Source organism: Gorilla gorilla, chromosome 4, assembly GCF_029281585.2.
Source record: "Gorilla gorilla gorilla isolate KB3781 chromosome 4, NHGRI_mGorGor1-v2.1_pri, whole genome shotgun sequence".
Classification (NCBI taxonomy): domain Eukaryota; kingdom Metazoa; phylum Chordata; class Mammalia; order Primates; family Hominidae; genus Gorilla; species Gorilla gorilla.
This window is the reverse complement of record NC_073228.2, coordinates 60,497,317-60,516,684: the sequence shown is the minus strand read 5'-3', so window position 1 is coordinate 60,516,684 and position 19,368 is coordinate 60,497,317. Positions and strand designations below refer to the sequence as shown.

Here is a 19,368-nt window from a genome sequence, read left to right as displayed (position 1 = left end):
TGAGACTCGGCTCGAAAAAAAAAATAAAGAGACAACGTCTAACTCTGTTACTTAGGCTCAAACTCTTGGGCTCAAGCTATCCTCCTGCCTCAGCCTCTCAAAAGTGCCGAGATGACAGGAGTGAACCCCTGCACCTGGCTTTTTTTTTTTGAAACGGAAGTTTGCCCTTGTTGCCCAGGCTGGAGTGCAGTGGCGCAATCTTGGCTCACCGCAACCTCCGCTTCCTGGGTTGAAGTGATTCTCCTTCCTCAGCCTCCCGAGTAGCAGGGATTACAGGCATGCGCTACCACACCTGGCTAATTTTTTTTGTAATTTTAGTAGAGATGGGATTTCTCCATGTTGGTCAGTCTGATCTTGAGCTCCTGACCTCAGGTGATCCGCCCGCCTCAGCCTCCCAAAGTGCTGGGATTATAGGCGTGAGCTGAAACCGTGCCCAGCCTTTTTTTTTTTTTTTTTTTCAAGAGATGGGGTCTTACTATGTTACTCAGGCTTGTCGCGAACTCCTGGGCTCACATGATCCTCCCATCTCAGCCTCCCAAAGTGTGGATTTACAGGTGTGAGCCACCGTGCCCATTTAGGTAGATGTCTAAGGTGCCTCCCAGCTCTGATCTTTTATGGCTCTATTATTTTATATGTTCTTATTCCTTTCTTGTCAATGCCCAGGTATTATCCATGCAGCAGAAGAGAAGGACTGGAAAACTGCGTACTCATACTTCTATGAGGCATTTGAGGGTTATGACTCCATCGACAGCCCCAAGGCCATCACATCTCTGAAGTACATGTTGCTGTGCAAAATCATGCTCAACACGTAGGTGCACCTTAACTCTGGACTACAAGAACTCAGATCCTTCAACAAGTCTGTTTGCCATGGCAGAGATGGCCTGAGCAGGGAGTTTGGCCAGTTACAGAAACAGCAGCAGCTGCGGCCTCTAGGGCTGGCTAAGGTAGAGCGGGAGGATCAAAAGTGGTCCAGAAAACTTTCGCTTGCTAGTCTTTCAGAATCAGGGAGGACATTTTAGAAATCCCCTTCCCAGCTCCTCTTGGAGAAGTCTCCTCATCCTTTAAATATTCTGTCCTCATAGGTGCAGAGCACAGGACAGAGGGTCAGGAAATAGCTTACAGATCAGCCAGTAACAGCCAACTGAGCCACCCAGAATGAGGAAGGAAGGGTTAAGGAGAGGTTTGAAAAAGTGGACAACAAAAGTATGACAGACCTACTTATAAAGAAGTCTACAGAATTATTCAATTCTTTTGGGAATAAATGAAGTATTGACTAAGAACTCTCTTTGGATCTTTGGATTACATAAGGGCTATGTTTTAATAATACCTGTTACACTGGGATTTGACTTAAACTTATAGTTCTGCTTGTTGTGTCTATTGCTTTTGGTAGGTTCAGTTCAGCTTTCTAACACTGGAGTTTTTCTACTCTTCAGGCTGAGCTGTGACCCAGAGTGGAGAAAACCTAGCTTTTGCAATGTGATGGGCATATGGGTTTAGGGGTTGGGCTGATTATCTGTGTGGGCAGAGTCTTTATTACAATGGAATTCTGTTAAAAAGAAATTTGCCCAAACCTTCCTTTAGAAGCATAACATCTGCAGCAATTGACCAAGTATGTCTTTTTTTCTAGCCCAGAAGATGTCCAGGCTTTGGTGAGCGGGAAGCTTGCACTTCGGTATGCAGGGAGGCAGGTAGGGACTCCCTTGACTGCAGTTCTGCTCACTCTGAGACCAGCATGTTTTCAGAGTCACAACATTTGATGAGACCAGCACTCTTCGGATCTTCATACTACTCTCTTCCTTCTGCCCCACTCACTTCCTTCCCTTAAGCCCATTCAGTGTGTTTCCCAGACTGTTAAATTCTTGGCCTGGAAAGTCAGCGTTTGGTGCTCTTAAGGACATCACGTTGTTTGAGGGACTTAGGGAACTGAACTGTAGCATTTGCAGTGAGTTAGTTTGCATTTGGCTTTGACCAGAAGATTTATCTACCACGAGTCTGACTTGTGAATTTAACATATGCAGGGTATGAAATCTTAGATTCTCCAGGTTAGGAGCATGGTAAGGTCTGGTGCATATGTGCTTTAGAGAGGTCTGATTGCTTGGTGCAGAAACTAGGTTTTGAGATTTACTTTTGTGCTTCTCAGATCAGTACCTTTCTACTCATGCTTTGAATTTTGGGTGTGGTGCAAAAAGAGGCCCCTTTTTTTTGTTACCTTAATGCCCAAGTAGGTATGAGTGTGACTTCTGAGAGCAGACAGTTAGGACCTATGCAAAGATGATGTCTAGACTGTCTCCTCTTTGTATTTTGCTTGATTATCACTAGTAAAGTAAGTGTAATCTTTCTGGATTTCAACTGCAGTGGTCTCTAAACACAGACTGATTGGCTGTCTATATAATCTCACTGTATCTCTGGAGGAGTGGCCACATAGATGATTTCTTCCCTCTCTACAAGTGGCCCTAATTGGCTTTTTTTTTTTTTTTTTTTTTTTTTTTTGAGTTGGAGTCTCATTCTTTCATCCAGGCTGGAGTGCAGTGGCGTATCTCGGCTCACTGCATCCTCCTCCTCCCAGTTTGAAGTGATTCTCCTGTCTCAGCCTCCCGAGTAGCTGGGATTACAGGCATCCGCCACTATGCCCGGCTAATTTTTTGTAGTAGAGACAGGGTTTTGCCATCTTGGCCAGGCTGTCCCAAACTCCTAACCTCAAGTGATCCGCCCACCTCAACCTCCAAAAGTGTAGGTGTGAGCCACTGCATCCAGCCACGCATCTTCCAGTATAGTAATAACCGGTATTCTTGAGGTCAAAACCAGGAGCTGACCTGAAACTTTTGGTGATAAAAAGCCAATTAGGGGCTGGACGTGGTGGCTCATGCCTGTAATCCCAGCACTTTGGGCGGCTGAGGTGGGCGGATCACTTGAGGTCAGCAGTTTGAGAGCAGCCTGGCCAATGTGGCAAAATCCCAGCTCTATTAAAAATACAAAAATTAGCCGGGCATGGTAGTGCATTGGTGGCTGTAATCCCAGCTGCTCAGGAGGCTGAGGCAGGAGAATCACTTCAAACAGGGAGTGGAAGTTGCAGTAAGCCAAGATAGCACCACTGTACTCTAACCTGGGCGACAGAGTGAGACTCTGTCTTAAAAAATAATAATAATAAATAAGAAAGATGCACTACTCTCACTATAACTAGAGTTGAGGAGACAGGCTCAGGGACATCCAAGTGTTCAGGACAAGGTCAGGTAGCTAATCAGTGGTGGAACTAGACTTTGAATTAGGGTCATTGGCTCTAAGTTCCAGGCTTTTTTCATTTCGACACTTTTTTCTGTCTATAGGACAAATGCTGGAGACAAACACACTAATGATTAGCCTTGCACCATTTAGTCTACTGTATAAGACACACTGTTCTTATATAAGTATGTAGGCTGATAAAAGAGCAGCTTCTCTTAGTCTCTTGAGCCTTTGATGTTAGCTTTTAAGCAGGAGATAGGCTAATCTCCCAGAAAGATGAGTGTTGCAGATTTTTTGCTGAGTAGAGACTTAATAGCTTGGTCAGGTGCCTTTTTTAACCATGTTAGAAGTTGTTCTCAACTATTGATTATACCTTCATCACTCTGTGGGGTCTTAACATTTGGTGTAATATGTTAATGCCGCAACCTTTTTTTGAGACGGATTCTTTTTCTGTCACCCAGCTGCAGTGCAGTGGCATGATCTTGGCTCACTGCAACCTCTGCCTCCTGGGTTCTAGCAATTCTCCTGCCTCAGCCTCCCAAGTAGCTGGGATTACAGGCGTCCACCACTATGCCCGGCTAAGTAGAGAAGGGAGTTTCACCATGTTGGCCAGGCTGGTCTCGAACTCCTGAACCTCAAGTGATCTGCCCACCTCGGCCTCCCAAAGTGGTGGGATTACAGGTGTGAGCCACTGTGCCTGGCCTTGATGCCTCAGTGTTAATGAGGTAGACCTTGTTCAGTGCCTTGTTCCAAACCTAGCAGAAAGAATCTTGATAAAGCACAGATATAATAGGGTCTAAGGGCAAGAAGGAGTCTGGGTGGATGTGGCGATAACGAGCCTTGGAGGAAGAGGGAAGAAATCACAGTTCTCTTGTCATTTTTCCTTTTAGCTTGTCATCTCTAGAGAATGCTGTATTAGGGTCGGTCTGTTTGGAAAATTTCTGTTTCCTAGTATTATTAAGTCATTTCAGGTTTCAAAGGGAAACAGGTTGGCATATAGTGGTATTCAGTACTTGCCGCTCTTCTTCCCAGGCGTCTGAAGAAGAATGATGGTGGGGCGGGTTCTTCCTTTTGGCAGAAGTTGTGTGGACACAGCATACTGCTTATGAGACTTGGGTAAATGTTAGTGTGCAGAATAAATCACTTTCATGATTTGTCTCTTTATTCTCAGACAGAAGCATTAAAATGCGTGGCTCAGGCTAGCAAGAACAGATCACTGGCAGATTTTGAAAAGGTGAGTATGATATTGGGTTGGTATGGAATGTGGGTGGAAGAGAGGGACGTTTAAGTACTTCAAAACACACTTTTAAAAATAATTATAGTTTCAAAAGAAGTTGCAAATGATTCCATGTATCCTTCACCTAGGACAGTATTAAAACCAGGAAATAGTTAAGCACTTTTGTACAATGAAACTTTATTTATATTTATATAAATAAATATATATTATTTATACATAATACCTTTCTATTTCAAAAGTTCTTTCTGTCCTTTTTTCACTTTGATTTTTCACAACACACCTATTTATTATCTGCATTTTATGGTTAAGGGAACTGGGATTCAGGAGGACACTCAAAGTCACACAGCATAGGGTCAGAGTTTGACTCTAGGCCTAGTGCTTGTTCCACATGACGCAGTTGTAGGCATTCCTTCAGTTCCAGAAATGCCAGGTCTGCTCCTCTGTGGACAGAAGGGAAGTCTTGATGTGCGTACTTGGACCCAAAGAAATGTCCTCAGGGTGATGATCTAGGCTTTCTTTAACCCTGGTGCCTTTTGCTCATTGTTTGGGAGTTTTGAAAAGGGAGAAAAGCCTGTCTGGGCATTAGGGTGAGAATTATATAGTCTTTTCTGAACCTCTCTCCTCTTAGTCTGAGTATAATGATCAACTTAATAAAAACAAAACCTAGATCCAGAAAGAAAAACTTAGTGTGGATGGAGACTAGACTGTGTGTCTTTGACTGTCCCTGAGATTCACCATCTTCCTGGAGGGCTCTTGCCAATTCCTACTGCGTCTTACTTGGCATGATTCGCCTGCTTCCCTTAACACCTTGTAGCACAGCTGACATGAGGCTGGGATGTTGAGACCATTACTGATGGTCCAGTAAATCACACACATGAATACTTGGTCTAGATCATTTTATCCCAATGTCTGAGATGTTTGATGGGACACTTTTATTCCAAATAGTTCCTTGGAAGAAGGATTCTGTGATTAGATATTTGGGAAATACTAGGGCTACACAAAATACTAGGGCCAATAATAATTAAAACACCTAATTTTGCTTAATCATTGCAGAGCCATGTTATGCTGATGGTCCTCATAAAACTCCCAAGAGCTAGTTGTGGAATTCAGCATTTCCTGTTCTTTAACCTCAATGTTCTTTTTCTCCCCCTCCATGGAGACCCTATTTATTCTGTAGAATACATGCTGAGAAATGCTTGTGTAGCTAATTTGGTTCATGAGCTGAGTTGCTCTTGGGGCTTACATGGTTTGAGCTGTTGACCTGAAGCCTGCAGACAGAAAGATGGTCCCTAGGGTGACTCCACCTTTTTGTTCTATTTTGTATTTTTTTTTTTCTCTTAGAGACTACCATAAAATAGCATTTTTAAAAATTTATTTTTAGAGATGGAGGCTCTCTGTGTTGCCCAAGCTGGACTTGAACTCTTGGGCTCCAGCAGTCCTCCCACATGAGCCTCCCGAGTAACTGGGACTCCAGGTGCATGCCACCAAGCCAAACTTCCCTTTCAGTTCTTGACATTCCTTTTCTGCTTTGTATCATGCATCTCCCCAGATCTCCCCTAACTTCATTCAACCATGTAGTTTTATAAGGGCCAGCAGACTATCTAGGAAGCAGGAGTAGCATGACTTTAAAGTGATTCTCTGTGCCAATCTCTGCGACTGGTTCCTTTGGCAGGCTCTGACAGATTACCGGGCAGAGCTCCGGGATGACCCAATCATCAGCACACACTTGGCCAAGTTGTATGATAACTTACTAGAACAGAATCTGATCCGAGTCATTGAGCCTTTTTCCAGAGTACAGGTGAGAACCCTCTGGGGACTCCATTTCTGGCCAGGCATTCTCACTGTAGCCACCTCCTTTCCACACCTGTCCAGAATGGGAACTCACTTCTAGGGGTGTGCCTGGTGGGCAAGAGGCCACCAAGAGCTTGGGCCTCTGTTGATAAAATGAACAAAAATCGAGGAGAGAGATGCTGTGGGTAGAGGCATGTGGGTTGCCCCTGCATGTGTTCTGAGCAGTTTCCTCCTCGCTTTTAGTCACTGCATGTGTTGTACCTGTTTTCTGTATTGGGTGTGTGGGATAAGAGTCTGTTTATTGTGTGTAGCAGTGAAGGGCAGGCAGATGGGCAGAGAACAAGAGACTTAAGCACGGCCAAGAAGGGTCTTACATTAGAATTTTGAGAAATACAGCAGTTCTCCCCCTCTTCCCTCCCTTCTCTTATTGGAGGCAAAAGTAAAACTTTCAGTGTTGGTGTCTCTCTGCCTTTCCTTTTAGATTGAACACATATCTAGTCTCATCAAACTCTCCAAGGTAAGGAGTCTTAAGGCCATCTGCAGGGAGGAATGGGAAGGGGTGGCGAGGAGGGGTGGCACATGCACCTGATTGGCCTCATTGGAAAGCTCCCCAGCTTCTCAGTGGGGAATGGGCAGTGTGGGCTAGAGTAGGGGTTGCATTGTTGCTATTTTGTTTTCAGTCCATTTGGCCTAAGACCCCTCCAACAAAGCTACTGTGTCAGGGTGATCTCTGACTAGTGGATACTGGTCCCTTTAATCATGTGCTTTGATTTTAGGCCGACGTGGAAAGGAAATTATCACAGATGATTCTTGACAAGAAATTTCATGGTAAGTAACAGTCACACAGGCAAGGGGGCTGGTGGTGGTGATGAGATGGTTGAAGAAGTTTATTTTCAAAGAAGATGTTCTATTTGTTTCCCCCGATGGTTCACCCTGGGGTCCTGGCCCCTCTTCCCTGTGATGAGAATGTGTAATAAGCATGTGTACATGGAATAGGGAGATGAATTCTATTTCCCTTCTTTTCTGGACACAGTGAGTCAACTAGGGAGTGGGCTGCTTCACAAACACTTTTGTGTCTAACCTCATCTTTTACCTGGGTTGCCCTTGTGTTTCTTGCAGGGATTTTGGACCAGGGGGAGGGTGTCCTGATTATTTTCGATGAACCCCCAGTAGATAAAACTTATGAAGCTGCTCTGGAAACAATTCAGAACATGAGCAAAGTAGTGGATTCCCTCTACAACAAAGCCAAGAAACTGACATAGGTGAGTGCTGGCTTCAGGACCCCAGGGCTGGGCAGCTCTGTCTTCTGCGTGTCGAGACTGAAAACCTCCTCCTGGTGTCCTCATGGCTTCCTGATTGACACTGCTCTGTCTTCTCTTGCAGAGTTGGATCTGTAGCGGTCCTTTGGAGAGTGTGTGTGGCGGGAGAGTGAAACCTTGGGGGAAAATGCTAGGAGATTCTTTTTTCTTTTTGTTCTACTTTTCGCTCGGAAAGTTTTTAAATCCTCATTTGGTGCATCTGTATTCCAGCCAATAGGTGTGCCAGTTTTCATGTAATCTTTACTGGCCCAACTTGGGAGTGGGGAAATTGCTTAAAAAAAAAGAAAAAGAAAAAAAAAAGATTATTCTAAATAAAAGGAAAAAGGCTTACACTACCTAAAGCTGTGCTCTCTGCCTCCTGGGAGAGGGCCGCAAAGCCAGGCACCCCGCCAACCACTGGGGGTCCTAATCCACCTGCTGGGCATCACCTCTCCTCCTCCTCAGCATTGGGTGTTTGCTGACCATCAAAAGCAATGACTTTTTATTCTGTTTGTACTGAACCAAAACAAACAATTGTGTATAGACTGCTGTTTTCTTTTTTATTTGAAATGAGGCATTTTGGTGTTCTTTCCCCTACCATACGGCCTGTCTGCCCTTCCCTCCCCACATTGGCTCCAGCAGAGTAGCCGAAGGTCCTGCCGCCGCCGCCGCCACCACCACCACCACCACCACCACCCACCACTGCAGCAACAAACAGCAGCAGCAGCAGCAGCACCTGCATAGCTCCACTCTGACCTGTGAAGGAATGGGGATGAGGCCAGGAGCTAGTGTCTACCACGGCCACACAGGGAGCAGTGTGGGCCCTTAGCCCCCAAGGGGCCTGCTATGCATGTGGCTTTTTTTTTTTTTTTTTTAAACACAGTAAACTAGATTAGTCGTCAGTGTTTTAATTGCCCCTCTTCTCCTCTCCTGCATTCCTCTCCTCTCTTCTTTCCTCTCTGTCCCTTCTCTTTCCCCTCTCAACCAGGAGACCATCATGTCTCTCTGCCTTCCTCCTCTCCCCTCCAGGGGAGTCAGGCTGTCTGTGAAAGCCATGAGCTTCTCTCCCTCTCCCACTCCTCCTCTCCTACTTTCAGATGGATTTATTCCTTTTTTAAACAATGAACATCGGAAATGAGACTGTGGGGTGTGGTTTCTCTCTCTCTCTCTTTTTTTTTTAATTTTCTTTGTTGGGTTTTTGAGCAACCTCATGTCCCCTTCCCAGGGAGCTTTTTAATTTACCTCTTAGAACTCAAGTGGATGGGAAGTAGAGCACTATGTGTCAGTATGCTTTGTTTTCTGACACGATTACACAGCGAGGCTTTAATGCCATTTGGGTAGGTGAGCTTCTGCACTTCTGTTGTGCTGAACTGTATTTTCTTCTCTCATCTCCTCTTTGTCTTTTTCTCTTTTCCTCTCCTTCCTGCCTTCTTCTGCTGGCCTCCTTTTCTCTTATTTACCTTCCTTGGATTATCCTTCCAGGTTTTCATAATAAATTTATATTTTGTAAAAGGATTTTGTTGTACCAGGTTTTGCATCCTCACTGAATCTGACTGGCTTTTATTTTCCTCTCCAAAATCAGGTTTTTGTTCTCAACATCTTTCCCCATCATGTCTAGTCACTGTTTTGGTTTTGGCACCATCAGTATCAAATGTACAAACGGTTCTTGCTAACCAACACCAGGTATATCTGATGTTCAGATGAGTTCCAATAAAAATAATTTTTTTTTTTTTTTCAAAAGGTGTCTTTTTCTTGAGTGCTGGAGGGCTTCCAAGCAAGCCCAGACGGCTCTGTGTAGCCCCACACTAGTCTAGCTCTCATCTGGCCAAAGCTGTTATCTCATTTGTGTAATGGGAGTCCTTAAGGTAAATTTGGGGTCCAAACTTGGAGGGCTTTGGGGGCAAGAAAGTTGGTGTGTGAGTTCTGAAGTTGGAAATGAGTTCAGGTGTCTTTTTCCAGGGCAGCATGGTCCAGTGAGCACATGTAAGTTTGGGCAGTAGATCCTCTGAGCCTACTTTCTCTTCTCAGTGAGGATGCTGCTTCCTTGGCAGGTGATTGTGATGTGAAGCTTAGTAAGTCATAGACGTGCAGGTGTCTGGAGAGTCCTGACATGCAGTTGTGGTTTCGTTTCCTTTTGGAATCTTCAAAGGCACCGATTTTCATATTGCCTCACGCCCTGGTGGGGGCGGGGGGCTCTGGGACCACTGGGGGACCTGCTAAATCCTCTTCAGTCTGAGCAGTTCAGCCATTGTCAGTTTTAGTATTGTGTCTCTGTATTTCACTTGCAGAAAGAGTTTTGCTTCTATAAAGGACTTTAAAAAGTACTCCAAAGAGATCTAGTTTTGGAGCAGAGGGGAGATGTTTTCTCTAACTTAGGGCAGTCCTGAGGAGCTCAGGCAGTAGCCCTTTTCTCAGTTCCCTTTGCGGGTCTTGGTCAGATGATGCCCTCTAGACCCGTGCTGTCCAATATGTAGCCGCTAGCCATGTGCAGCTGTCAGGCCCTTGCAACGTGGCTGGTTCGAGCTGTGATACACTGCAAGTGTAAACACAAACCAGACTTCGAAGGCTTAGTATGATAACAAAAGAAAAGGAGTGTAAAATATGTCAATAACTTTTTTATATATGTGTTGAAATATTTTGGGTATTGGGTTAAATAAAATATATTATTAAAATTCACCTGTTTCCCTTTTACTTGTGTAATGTGGCTGCTAGAAAATATAAAGTTACCTATGTGGCTTCTATCTGGACAGCGCAGCTCTAGACCTCCAGGACCAGCAGTTGTGCCACTGCCTCCTCTCCCAGGCCTCTCATGACCTGAGTCCAGGCACAGCTGGGAAGGTCAGCTGGCCGGTGGGCTGGCCTGGGCCCGGCTCCCTCACCTCCCTTCTGGGCTCCAGCCTTCATGGTGCCAGGACTTTCTTGTGTGTTAATGAGACTCTACTGGAGTTGGGAGCAGAGGCTCTGGTCCCCTGCTGTGTGCTAGTTATGTAATCTGTGCTGCCCAGAAGGGCCACTAGATGCTGCTCTGTGATCCCTGAAAGAACAAAGCCGACTTCCTCAGGAGTAAGGGCTCAGGCCTGCTCTATTTGGAACCCTTCTTGGAAGCTGTAGCTGGCCCCCGCCTTGACCTCCCTCCCTCGGGATGCTATGGGAAGTGGGGCATGCAGGAAGAGTGGACTCTCCGGCAGTCCACGGGCAGCCCAGCCCAGCAGGGAAGCTAACAAGCAGGCTGGACCTTCAGGCAGCTAGAGATAGGCAATAGGCTAAGTAGGCTGATTGATGGGGGTGGGATTTGGAAATCTTCCCTGCAGTTCTATGATGAAGGCAGCTAGGAAGAAAACAGCTCTGCCTCATTCAGCTGGGTCTGCCTTCTGGGTCCTTGATTCTGCCATTTCTGGCAGTTGACTGCCCTTTCTTCCTTGCTTCCAGTTGGAGCAGTGATAGGAACTGGGGGTGGGGAGGTGGTGGTGGGTTGAGTGAAAAGAGGAGCTCTGTGGTGTCTGAAAACCAGCTTAACAGGCACGGCCTGGGTGATAGGAGCTCCTGGAGACCCCTCCCTCAGTCGCAGCAGCAAGTGGGCTGCCAGTGCCATCCCATTCCTGCTGTGCTGCAACTGTGACTTTGCCTTGGGCAAGTGTGAGGAGGCTGGTGTTCTGCCGAGAGCTCTGTTTGAAGGTGCTAGGGAAAGGCTGGCTGGACAAAGGTGAGAAGACACAGGGTATGGCCTGGCTTGAAAAGGCCCATGCAGAGGCATGCTGCTGCGGTGTGGGAAGCAGGGTAGTGGGGTGAGCTTGGCCCGCCTCCCCGTGAATTGGAATAGCTAGAATTGAGAGTTAAAGGTAACAGAGTGGGCCCAGGTTTTTCTAGGGGATGGATTTTTCTTTTTTTAGCCGAAGTGTCACTCTGTCACCCAGGCTGGAATGCAGTGGCACAATCTCAGCTCACTGCAACCTCTGCCTCCCGGGTTCAAGCTATTCTCCTGCCTCAGCCTCCCGAGTAGCTGGGATTATAGGCATCCGCCACCACGCCCAGCTAATTTTTTTAGTAGAGACGGGTTTCACCATGTTGGCCAGGCTGGTCTCAAACTCCTGACCTCAGGTGATCCGCCCGCCTTGGCCTCTGAAACTGCTGGACACAGTGTGGCCATGACGCCTGGCCGGGGTGGATTATAGGCTTCAAAATTTGGACATATTTTGGGAAGTGGAAAACATTTAACCTTGGCTCAACACTAGAATCTGAAGAGGGGCACAGAGCCAACTCAGGAGCTAGAGGCTCCAAGTAAGGGCTGAGGAAAAGAGGCTGGGGTTTGGCTTTCCTTTGAGAAGGAAAAGGGACACTTGGTCAGGGTCTCAAAGGAAATCGTTTCTTCTGGCGTTTTTTTTTTTTTTTTTTTTTTGAGATGGAGTTTCGCTCTTGTTGCCCAGGCTGGAGTGCAATGGTGCGATCTCGGCCCACTGCAACCTCTGTCTCCCAGGTTCAAGCGATTCTCCTGCCTCAGCCTCCTGAGTAGCTGAGATTACGGGTGCCCGCCACCACGCCTGGCTAATTTTTTTTATATTTTTAGTAGAGACGGGGTTTCACCATGTTGGCTAGGCTGGTCTCGAACTCCTGACCTCAGGTGATCCGCCCGCCTCGGCCTCCCAAAATGCTGGGATTACAAGCGTGAGCCACTGCGTCGGCCTCTTCTGGCTTCTTACTGTTACATGCAGGAGGGTTGAGGACACCTCCATTTAAAGAGCAGGTAGGCTTGTACACTGAGGAACATTCACAGGGAGGGGCGCACTGAGCTGGGGGCCTGCCTTCCTCTTCTGAGTTCCCATAACAGCTGCTGTGGATGTTCTGAAAGGCTGTGGACAAAGTAGCCCTCTGGGTACAGAGCAATGCATTTTCCACTGTATGCCTGCCCCCCAAGGTTCCTAAAGCCTGGAATTCCTATTGACAGAAATCTGAGTGGCACATAAACAAAACCCAGCACTTTCTGCCTTGATTGCACCATTTTGAATGATGCCAGATTCCCTTTCTGTTCCCCCTAGGACAGTTGACAGGGCTGGCGCAGGCTGAAAGCCTAGTCCGCTGGAGTGGTCAGGTAACTGGGTGGCATCCTCTCCTCTGGAGAGCCACTCCCTCATCTCTAGGTCCAGAGATAATCTGGATTAAGACAGGGCTTAAGTTTCCTGTTCTCCAGGTTTGTGGTCAGTTTTGACTCGATCTCCAGAAACAAGGTAAAATAGTAAATGAACAACGGCCTTTGTGAAGGATCTGGATTCACATCTGACAGGAACAGCTTTCAGAAACAGAATTTTCCTCAATTTCGCTAGCATCAAGTTCTCAAATTATACATACTTAGAATTGAAAACGTTTAAGAGGGTCAGAAAGCTGGCCAGAGGGGCAGTTGCTTCAGCTTTAATATGACAAATAAGAGGGCGAGTGGGAACTTAGAGGTCATATTTGTGACGGGCTCAGGCTTGGCTACGGGCCACGCTTCTCTGGCTTGGATTTCTGAGGCCCACTTCGGCCGCGGGCATCTACCCAGGATGAGGGAACAGAGGCCCCGGAAGGGTGGCCAGAACCGATTGGACTGTCCACTCGAGGTGCGCGTGGCACTCGGGAGGCCTCAGTAAAGGCGTCGCCTCTCCCCGCCCAGGGCCTTCTTCCCCGCACTCCCTGGCTGCTTTCCACAGGGACGGGGATGTCAGGTGGAAGGAGGGAGCTCCGGACCCTGGCCTCGGCGGAGGGCTCCTCACCAGGCCAGGGCGGCAGCCTCAGGGCGGGCCGCGCGCTGCCAGGGCAGGGACTCGGCCGAGAGTGCCCCCGCGGCCGGCAGCTGCGGGCGCCGCGGCGGGAACAAAGGCAGCACGTGTCTGGGCGGGACGCGGGTGGGGTCGGCCCTCGGCTCCGCCCTGCTCGGCGCCCGCCCCGCGTCGGCAGAGTTGGGTTGCGCGGGCGCCGAGGACTCTCAGGCGGCCGGGCTGCTGTTGGGCGGCGGCGCGGAGCGGGCGGCGAGCTGTGCGGGAGGGGCGGCCCCCAGGGGCGGGGCGAGCCGAGGCCGCGTGTCCCGCCGCAGCCGCGGAGTCCGGCTCCTAGATGGGGCCCGGCGCGTAGAGGTGCCTCCCGCTCGTTGCCGCGTCCTACCCGCACCGTGCGCGGCTCGAGCTGAGGACACCAACGGCCGCGACTCCCCGGCGAGACCAGGCCGGAGCGTGGGCGGCGCGCGCGCCCCGCGAGGGAGGGCGCTGAGGCGCGCGCCGGAAGCGGGAGCGGGAGCGGGAGCGCGGCGGCGGCGGCGAAGGTGCGGGCGGCCGAGCGGGGGGCGGGGCCGCGGTGCCTGCAGAACCTTGGACAGAAGCTCCCTAGCTGCCGCCGCCGTCGCCGCCGCCGCCGCCGAGCGCGAGCCCAGCCGATCCCCGCCGAGCGCCCCCGAGCGCCGCCGAGCGCCGGGACCGCGGCGGCGGGGCCGCGGCGCGCATTGCGGAGGGCGCGGAGCGCAGGAGCTGCCGCCTGCCGGGTAAGCCTGCGCTGGGCGGCCGTCCTTGGCCTTGGGGAGCGGGGAGCGGGGACCGGGGTTGCGTCCGTGCGGGGTGTCCAGGCGGGGGTCCTCGGCCGCCTCCGTCGGCGCCCGGGCCCCTCCCGGCTGCGCCTGGGGACCGCAGCGGCGGCGGCGGGCGGGGGTGCTGCAGTGGAGGCGGCGAGGCTGCGTCGCGGGGGCGCGGGTACGGCCCGGGACTGGGGCGGCGGGGTGCGCCGAGGCGCGGGGCGGAGGGGCGCAGGGGCGCGGCGCGGAGCCCAGCCTGGCGCTAAGAACCATCTTGTTTTCCAGGCAGATCCAAGGGGGCAGCACGCTTCCCGGGAGCGCCCCCGCCTCCTCTCCGGGGCCGCCGCAGGCTCGGTGAGCGGTTTTATCCATCCGGCCGGCAGGCTGGGCGCGCAGGGGCGCGAGCCCCCGCCCGGCGCGCAGCAGCACCATGGGCACGGTGCTGTCCCTGTCTCCCAGCTACCGGAAGGCCACGCTGTTTGAGGATGGCGCGGCCACCGTGGGCCACTATACGGCCGTACAGAACAGCAAGAACGCCAAGGACAAGAACCTGAAGCGCCACTCCATCATCTCCGTGCTGCCTTGGAAGAGAATCGTGGCCGTGTCGGCCAAGAAGAAGAACTCCAAGAAGGTGCAGCCCAACAGCAGCTACCAGAACAACATCACGCACCTCAACAATGAGAACCTGAAGAAGTCGCTGTCGTGCGCCAACCTGTCCACATTCGCCCAGCCCCCACCGGCCCAGCCGCCTGCACCCCCGGCCAGCCAGCTCTCGGGTTCCCAGACCGGGGGCTCCTCCTCAGTCAAGAAAGCCCCTCACCCTGCCGTCACCTCCGCAGGGACGCCCAAACGGGTCATCGTCCAGGCGTCCACCAGTGAGCTGCTTCGCTGCCTGGGTGAGTTTCTCTGCCGCCGGTGCTACCGCCTGAAGCACCTGTCCCCCACGGACCCCGTGCTCTGGCTGCGCAGCGTGGACCGCTCGCTGCTTCTGCAGGGCTGGCAGGACCAGGGCTTCATCACGCCGGCCAACGTGGTCTTCCTCTACATGCTCTGCAGGGATGTTATCTCCTCCGAGGTGGGCTCGGATCACGAGCTCCAGGCCGTCCTGCTGACATGCCTGTACCTCTCCTACTCCTACATGGGCAACGAGATCTCCTACCCGCTCAAGCCCTTCCTGGTGGAGAGCTGCAAGGAGGCCTTTTGGGACCGTTGCCTCTCTGTCATCAACCTCATGAGCTCAAAGATGCTGCAGATAAATGCCGACCCACACTACTTCACACAGGTCTTCTCCGACCTGAAGAACGAGAGCGGCCAGGAGGACAAGAAGCGGCTCCTCCTAGGCCTGGATCGGTGAGCACTGTAGCCTGCGTCATGGCTTAAGGATTCAATGCATTTTTAAGAATTTATTATTAAATCAGTTTTGTGTACAGTATGTGTCTAGCAAAGCCACCAAGGGCCTCACCTTTCCCACAGTCTCTCCCTGGGGTTTTTTTCATCCCTGCCAAGAACTCTGGGCACTTTTGAACTCACGAGCCTTGCGCAAAACCCAGAAGATGTATTCAGAGCCACCCAGGCCACTGACCTCCCACTTTGGGGAACTCAAAGGACTGACCTGCCCCTGCCGCCTGTGCCCTTGCTGGGTCCAGGGTAGGCAAGGCTGCCGGCTGCACCCTGTATGGAGCTAGAGAGGGGCCTCTGGCTGCCTGGCCCAGGGAGGAATTGGGGTTTCTGGTTGGAGGCCCTTTTCTGGCTCCTGTGTGGAGTTATTCACTCTCCCAGAGGCTCCTGGAGCCAGCCACCCTAACTGAGCTGCCAGTGGGGTCGTGAGGCAAGATCCCCGCCACCCTGGGACATCTTCAATCTAGGCGAGGCGGAGCTGAGCGGGTCTAGTGGAAAGATTGTGTCTGGTCGTTTGACCACACACCGCCCTGATTTGCTGTTTTCTTTTTTTAGGGAGAAGGGCTTTCCTTTAGTGGAGAAATGGAACTCGCTCCCTACCCCCTTGTCTGCTGCTCCCAGCCACGTTGGTGGTACTGGCCGATGAGCTGGTTTGACTCATTAATTTCTCTCAATTTGGGTCCCAGCTAAAGAGGTGGGGTTAAGCTGGGGACAGCTTTCCTGGGTGAGTTTTTCTTTTGAATAATGTAGTGCAGTCACCCTGTGGCAAATGCCAGGACAGCTGCAGGTGCCCATTAGCAACGCCTGCCTTCTGGGCAAGGTGAGGGATGCCATACCTTGAGACCAAGCCGGTGCCCACCTAAGGGCTAAGGCCTCTTGCTGGTGCACATGACATTTGTCCTGCAGAGCTGGGGGGAAGGCGATGTGGTGACCCCACCCCCACCCGTTAATTTAAAGCTGTTTCTAAACAGTTGAGTTTCTTCTAAAGAGGAAGCCTTGCCCAGCAAGGACCAGTGAGACAGCCAGATCTTGGAGACAATTACAAGACGGGGAGTGAGACTCCTGATTGCTCTGGAAGCCTGCTGATTTCTACAACTGATCATTTGCAGCTGCTGGTTTTGGTTTCCACCTTACCCTACTGGCTGTAAAAACACAAATGTGTACTTTATTGATTTTCTTTCTAATTCTCCCGTATTGGTGGCTTGGGACTTGGGAGAGGGAGCAAGCCTTCCTCCATGGCCCATCACTCGGCTGTGGAGAACAAAGACCAATGTGAAGACACTACAGAGGATTCTGTCTTCCAGGCCCAGTCCACTGGGGAGTGCTGGAATGGGGACCTGGGGTGGGGAGGCAGAGGGTCACTTTACATAGGATTAAGTTCGAGGTGGCTACCGATTTCAGCACATGCACTACTGAAATTTACACAAAAAGAAAGCTGTGAAATTGAAGTCCCAATTTAAGAGTCCTGAGGCAGAACCTGGTGGCTGGAGGCATTCCCAGAGGTGGGGAAGAGAGCCTGCCCGGCCGGAGAGCATCTGCCTTGCTGCACCTGAGGCCCAGCAGAGCCGTTCCTGGGACTGTCAGATAATCGGTGCAGCGGTGGAAGGAGCCTGCGGCTGCTGGCACAGACTTCACACAGCACCTCCTCTCTGCTGGGTTTCCACACAGCCTGTCTTCAGATCCTGCTGCCGCGTGCGACCAGAGGTGGGAGGCCCCTGGTGGCATGGAAGAGGGAGGGTCAGTGCCAAGTCTCAGGAGGAGGGCGCATGTGTGTATCACCCTCAGCTGGCGGAACCTGGCTGCGAACTGTGCAGTTACGTTGCATCCACAGGATTCCAGTTGCGTGTCTGTTTCCTTCTCTTTCTCCGTATTTATTTTTTTATTCTTCGGAGGAGGTGGACATTTCAGAAGTGGTGGGGACTAAGGGAAGAACTCTCTAGTTCCCTCAGTGTGAAGCCTGTCGTTCTCTCCCCTTGCACTGGTCATCAGTATTGTGTAAAGGAACAACTGATATACTTGAGTGTGCAAGCAAAGAACCCATTTGCCATGCTGCTATGAAGACTACTTTTAGATCAACAATAAAAAGAACCTACAAAAAAACCTTTATTCTTTAATTGTTGCTTTTACAGTGATATTGTGCATGCAAACCAGGAGCATTTTGTGTCTTAAGAAAAATAATCTTAGAACAGATGGCTGTGAAAATTACACCCATGCACAGAACAAGCCACAGGAATAATAGTTCAGGATTTGGTTTTTCTCTTTTTCTTGTAAACCTGGAGGGTTGATATATTCTTTCCATGCAGTTATTAGAACTTAGTTTTGTTCCAACAGTTAAACTTGCAATGAAAAGAAAATGTGCCATTTTTTTCACTCAGAATTATTCATAGCTGTATATTTGAAACTGCTAATTACACACGTGTGATGTATGTTGGTTTTTTAGTGCAATTTCTTCTGTAGCTATTCTTTGACCAAACTGTGGGTATTGTTAATATTAATTTATATTTGTCTCATTTTGTATGTATGTGTAGTGTGTTTGTGAGTATGTGTGGTTTATAATCTGACAAAGTCATGAAGCTCAGTTTGGCTGTAATTTAATTCCCCTTCCCTTATTTTTATTTATTTTTGTACTGTGCTGATACAATAAAATGCACTGACCATCCATTACAGAGACCTCTTTTTGTGGGCAGGCTGGGGCCCCCTTTACTAAATGATTCATGCACTCAGAACATAATTGGATTTGGGGAGGGGAGGACAGAGTTGGGGGCGAGGGCTTAACACACTAAGGTGATTAAGAAGGAAGCACAGGTTAAGTCAGCTTTGGTTTAGCGTCGGCCGAGGTGAGGGCAGCTGTTTCCCAAAGGCTCCCGTGGCAGAGCTGGGTGACTGGAACCTCCGGCCAAGGAGGGTCAGGCCCAAGCATGGCCTGGTGAGGTCTGGCCGGGTGGGTCCTGCAGGGGCTCTGGACCCTAGACTCCCTGTGAGTTGAGGTGTGACTCTGAAGCTGCTGCTCCCACGTATTCTTGGGCTTGGCTCTGCTCTGTGCTCCCTTCCCCCGGGGTCTCCCAGGCCAGCAGGGGTGGGCTGGCGTCCACATGGGCCAACCCTGCAGGTTTAGCTCCATGCGGGTTTCCAGGAGGGAGAAATCCAGCCCTGTGGCTCCTAGGGAAGCAGCCACTCCAGCCCATAATTGCGGCAAGGGTGGGGTTCCTACCAGCTCTATCTGTACCTGTCCTGACTGCCAGCCTGAGGCCTGCACGTGCCACCAGCGTCAGCCTCAGGAAGAGGGTTATGGGGATGCTGGATGTGGCTCTCCCCAGGCCCTGCACCCTGCGGTCTGAAGCTGCTCCTGAGTACTAGGAAAGTCTTTCTTGTCCTCAAGTTGTAGCTTGGGAGCTGTCAGCCTTGTGATCAAGGCCACTTGCTTTCCGCAAAGCAACTGCCTTCGTCTGAGTTACAGAAGCCACCGCTGCGTGTTCTTTTCTGCCAATGACCAGTGACCGGAAGCACCCTGGCTGCAGGACCCTTGGGTGCTGGCCATGCCCTGTTGCTCCCTCAGGGCCTTGCTCCCTTCCCCAGGAGGAGCTGCTGCTTCCTCTCACTCTCCCTGCCGCCCCCGCACTTCCTCCCAGCCCCTTTCACTCCTCTGGCCTGGCCTATCCCCAGTCTGCTGCTGTAGGTCTCTGCGCCTTTCCTTTCTACATACGTGCTTCTATTGCAGTAAACATATTCCCTGGCACTAAGCAGTGTGCTTCCAGCTGCCAGCGCACAGGCCTCAAGATGGCAGGAGAAAGTGCTGGGACTCAACCCCACGGCCTCCTTCCCTCCTCACACCTCCGGTCCACAGCTTGCTTCTTGCTCACTTTTTGTTCAAAAGCCTCAGGCAAATCATCCTC

At 50.6% G+C, this 19,368-nt stretch overlaps 2 protein-coding genes across 3 annotated transcripts in view; both read left to right on the top strand.

Annotated features, from left to right (window-relative positions):
• Positions 1–10,221, top strand: part of PSMD11 (proteasome 26S subunit, non-ATPase 11) — a 39,247-nt gene extending 29,026 nt beyond the window's left edge. Inside the window, exons 7-14 of one of the 2 annotated variants that reach the window (XM_004041963.5) lie at positions 664–808; positions 1,628–1,688; positions 4,391–4,453; positions 6,129–6,254; positions 6,729–6,764; positions 7,024–7,075; positions 7,367–7,509; positions 7,631–10,221. In XM_004041963.5, the coding sequence (XP_004042011.1) occupies positions 664–808; positions 1,628–1,688; positions 4,391–4,453; positions 6,129–6,254; positions 6,729–6,764; positions 7,024–7,075; positions 7,367–7,509 (626 nt within the window). In that variant the 3' untranslated portion in view covers positions 7,631–10,221. The remainder of the gene's footprint in view (positions 1–663; positions 809–1,627; positions 1,689–4,390; positions 4,454–6,128; positions 6,255–6,728; positions 6,765–7,023; positions 7,076–7,366; positions 7,510–7,630) is intronic. The other variant, XM_019027479.4, reaches the window with a different exon arrangement.
• A 4,017-nt stretch (positions 10,222–14,238) lies between these two features.
• Positions 14,239–18,136, top strand: CDK5R1 (cyclin dependent kinase 5 regulatory subunit 1). The gene is made up of 2 exons (XM_055388517.2): positions 14,239–14,255; positions 14,363–18,136. The coding sequence occupies exon 2, from the start codon at positions 14,508–14,510 to the stop codon at positions 15,429–15,431; it is 924 nt and encodes a 307-aa protein (XP_055244492.1). The 5' UTR covers positions 14,239–14,255; positions 14,363–14,507; the 3' UTR covers positions 15,432–18,136.
• Positions 18,137–19,368: the final 1,232 nt, after the last annotated feature.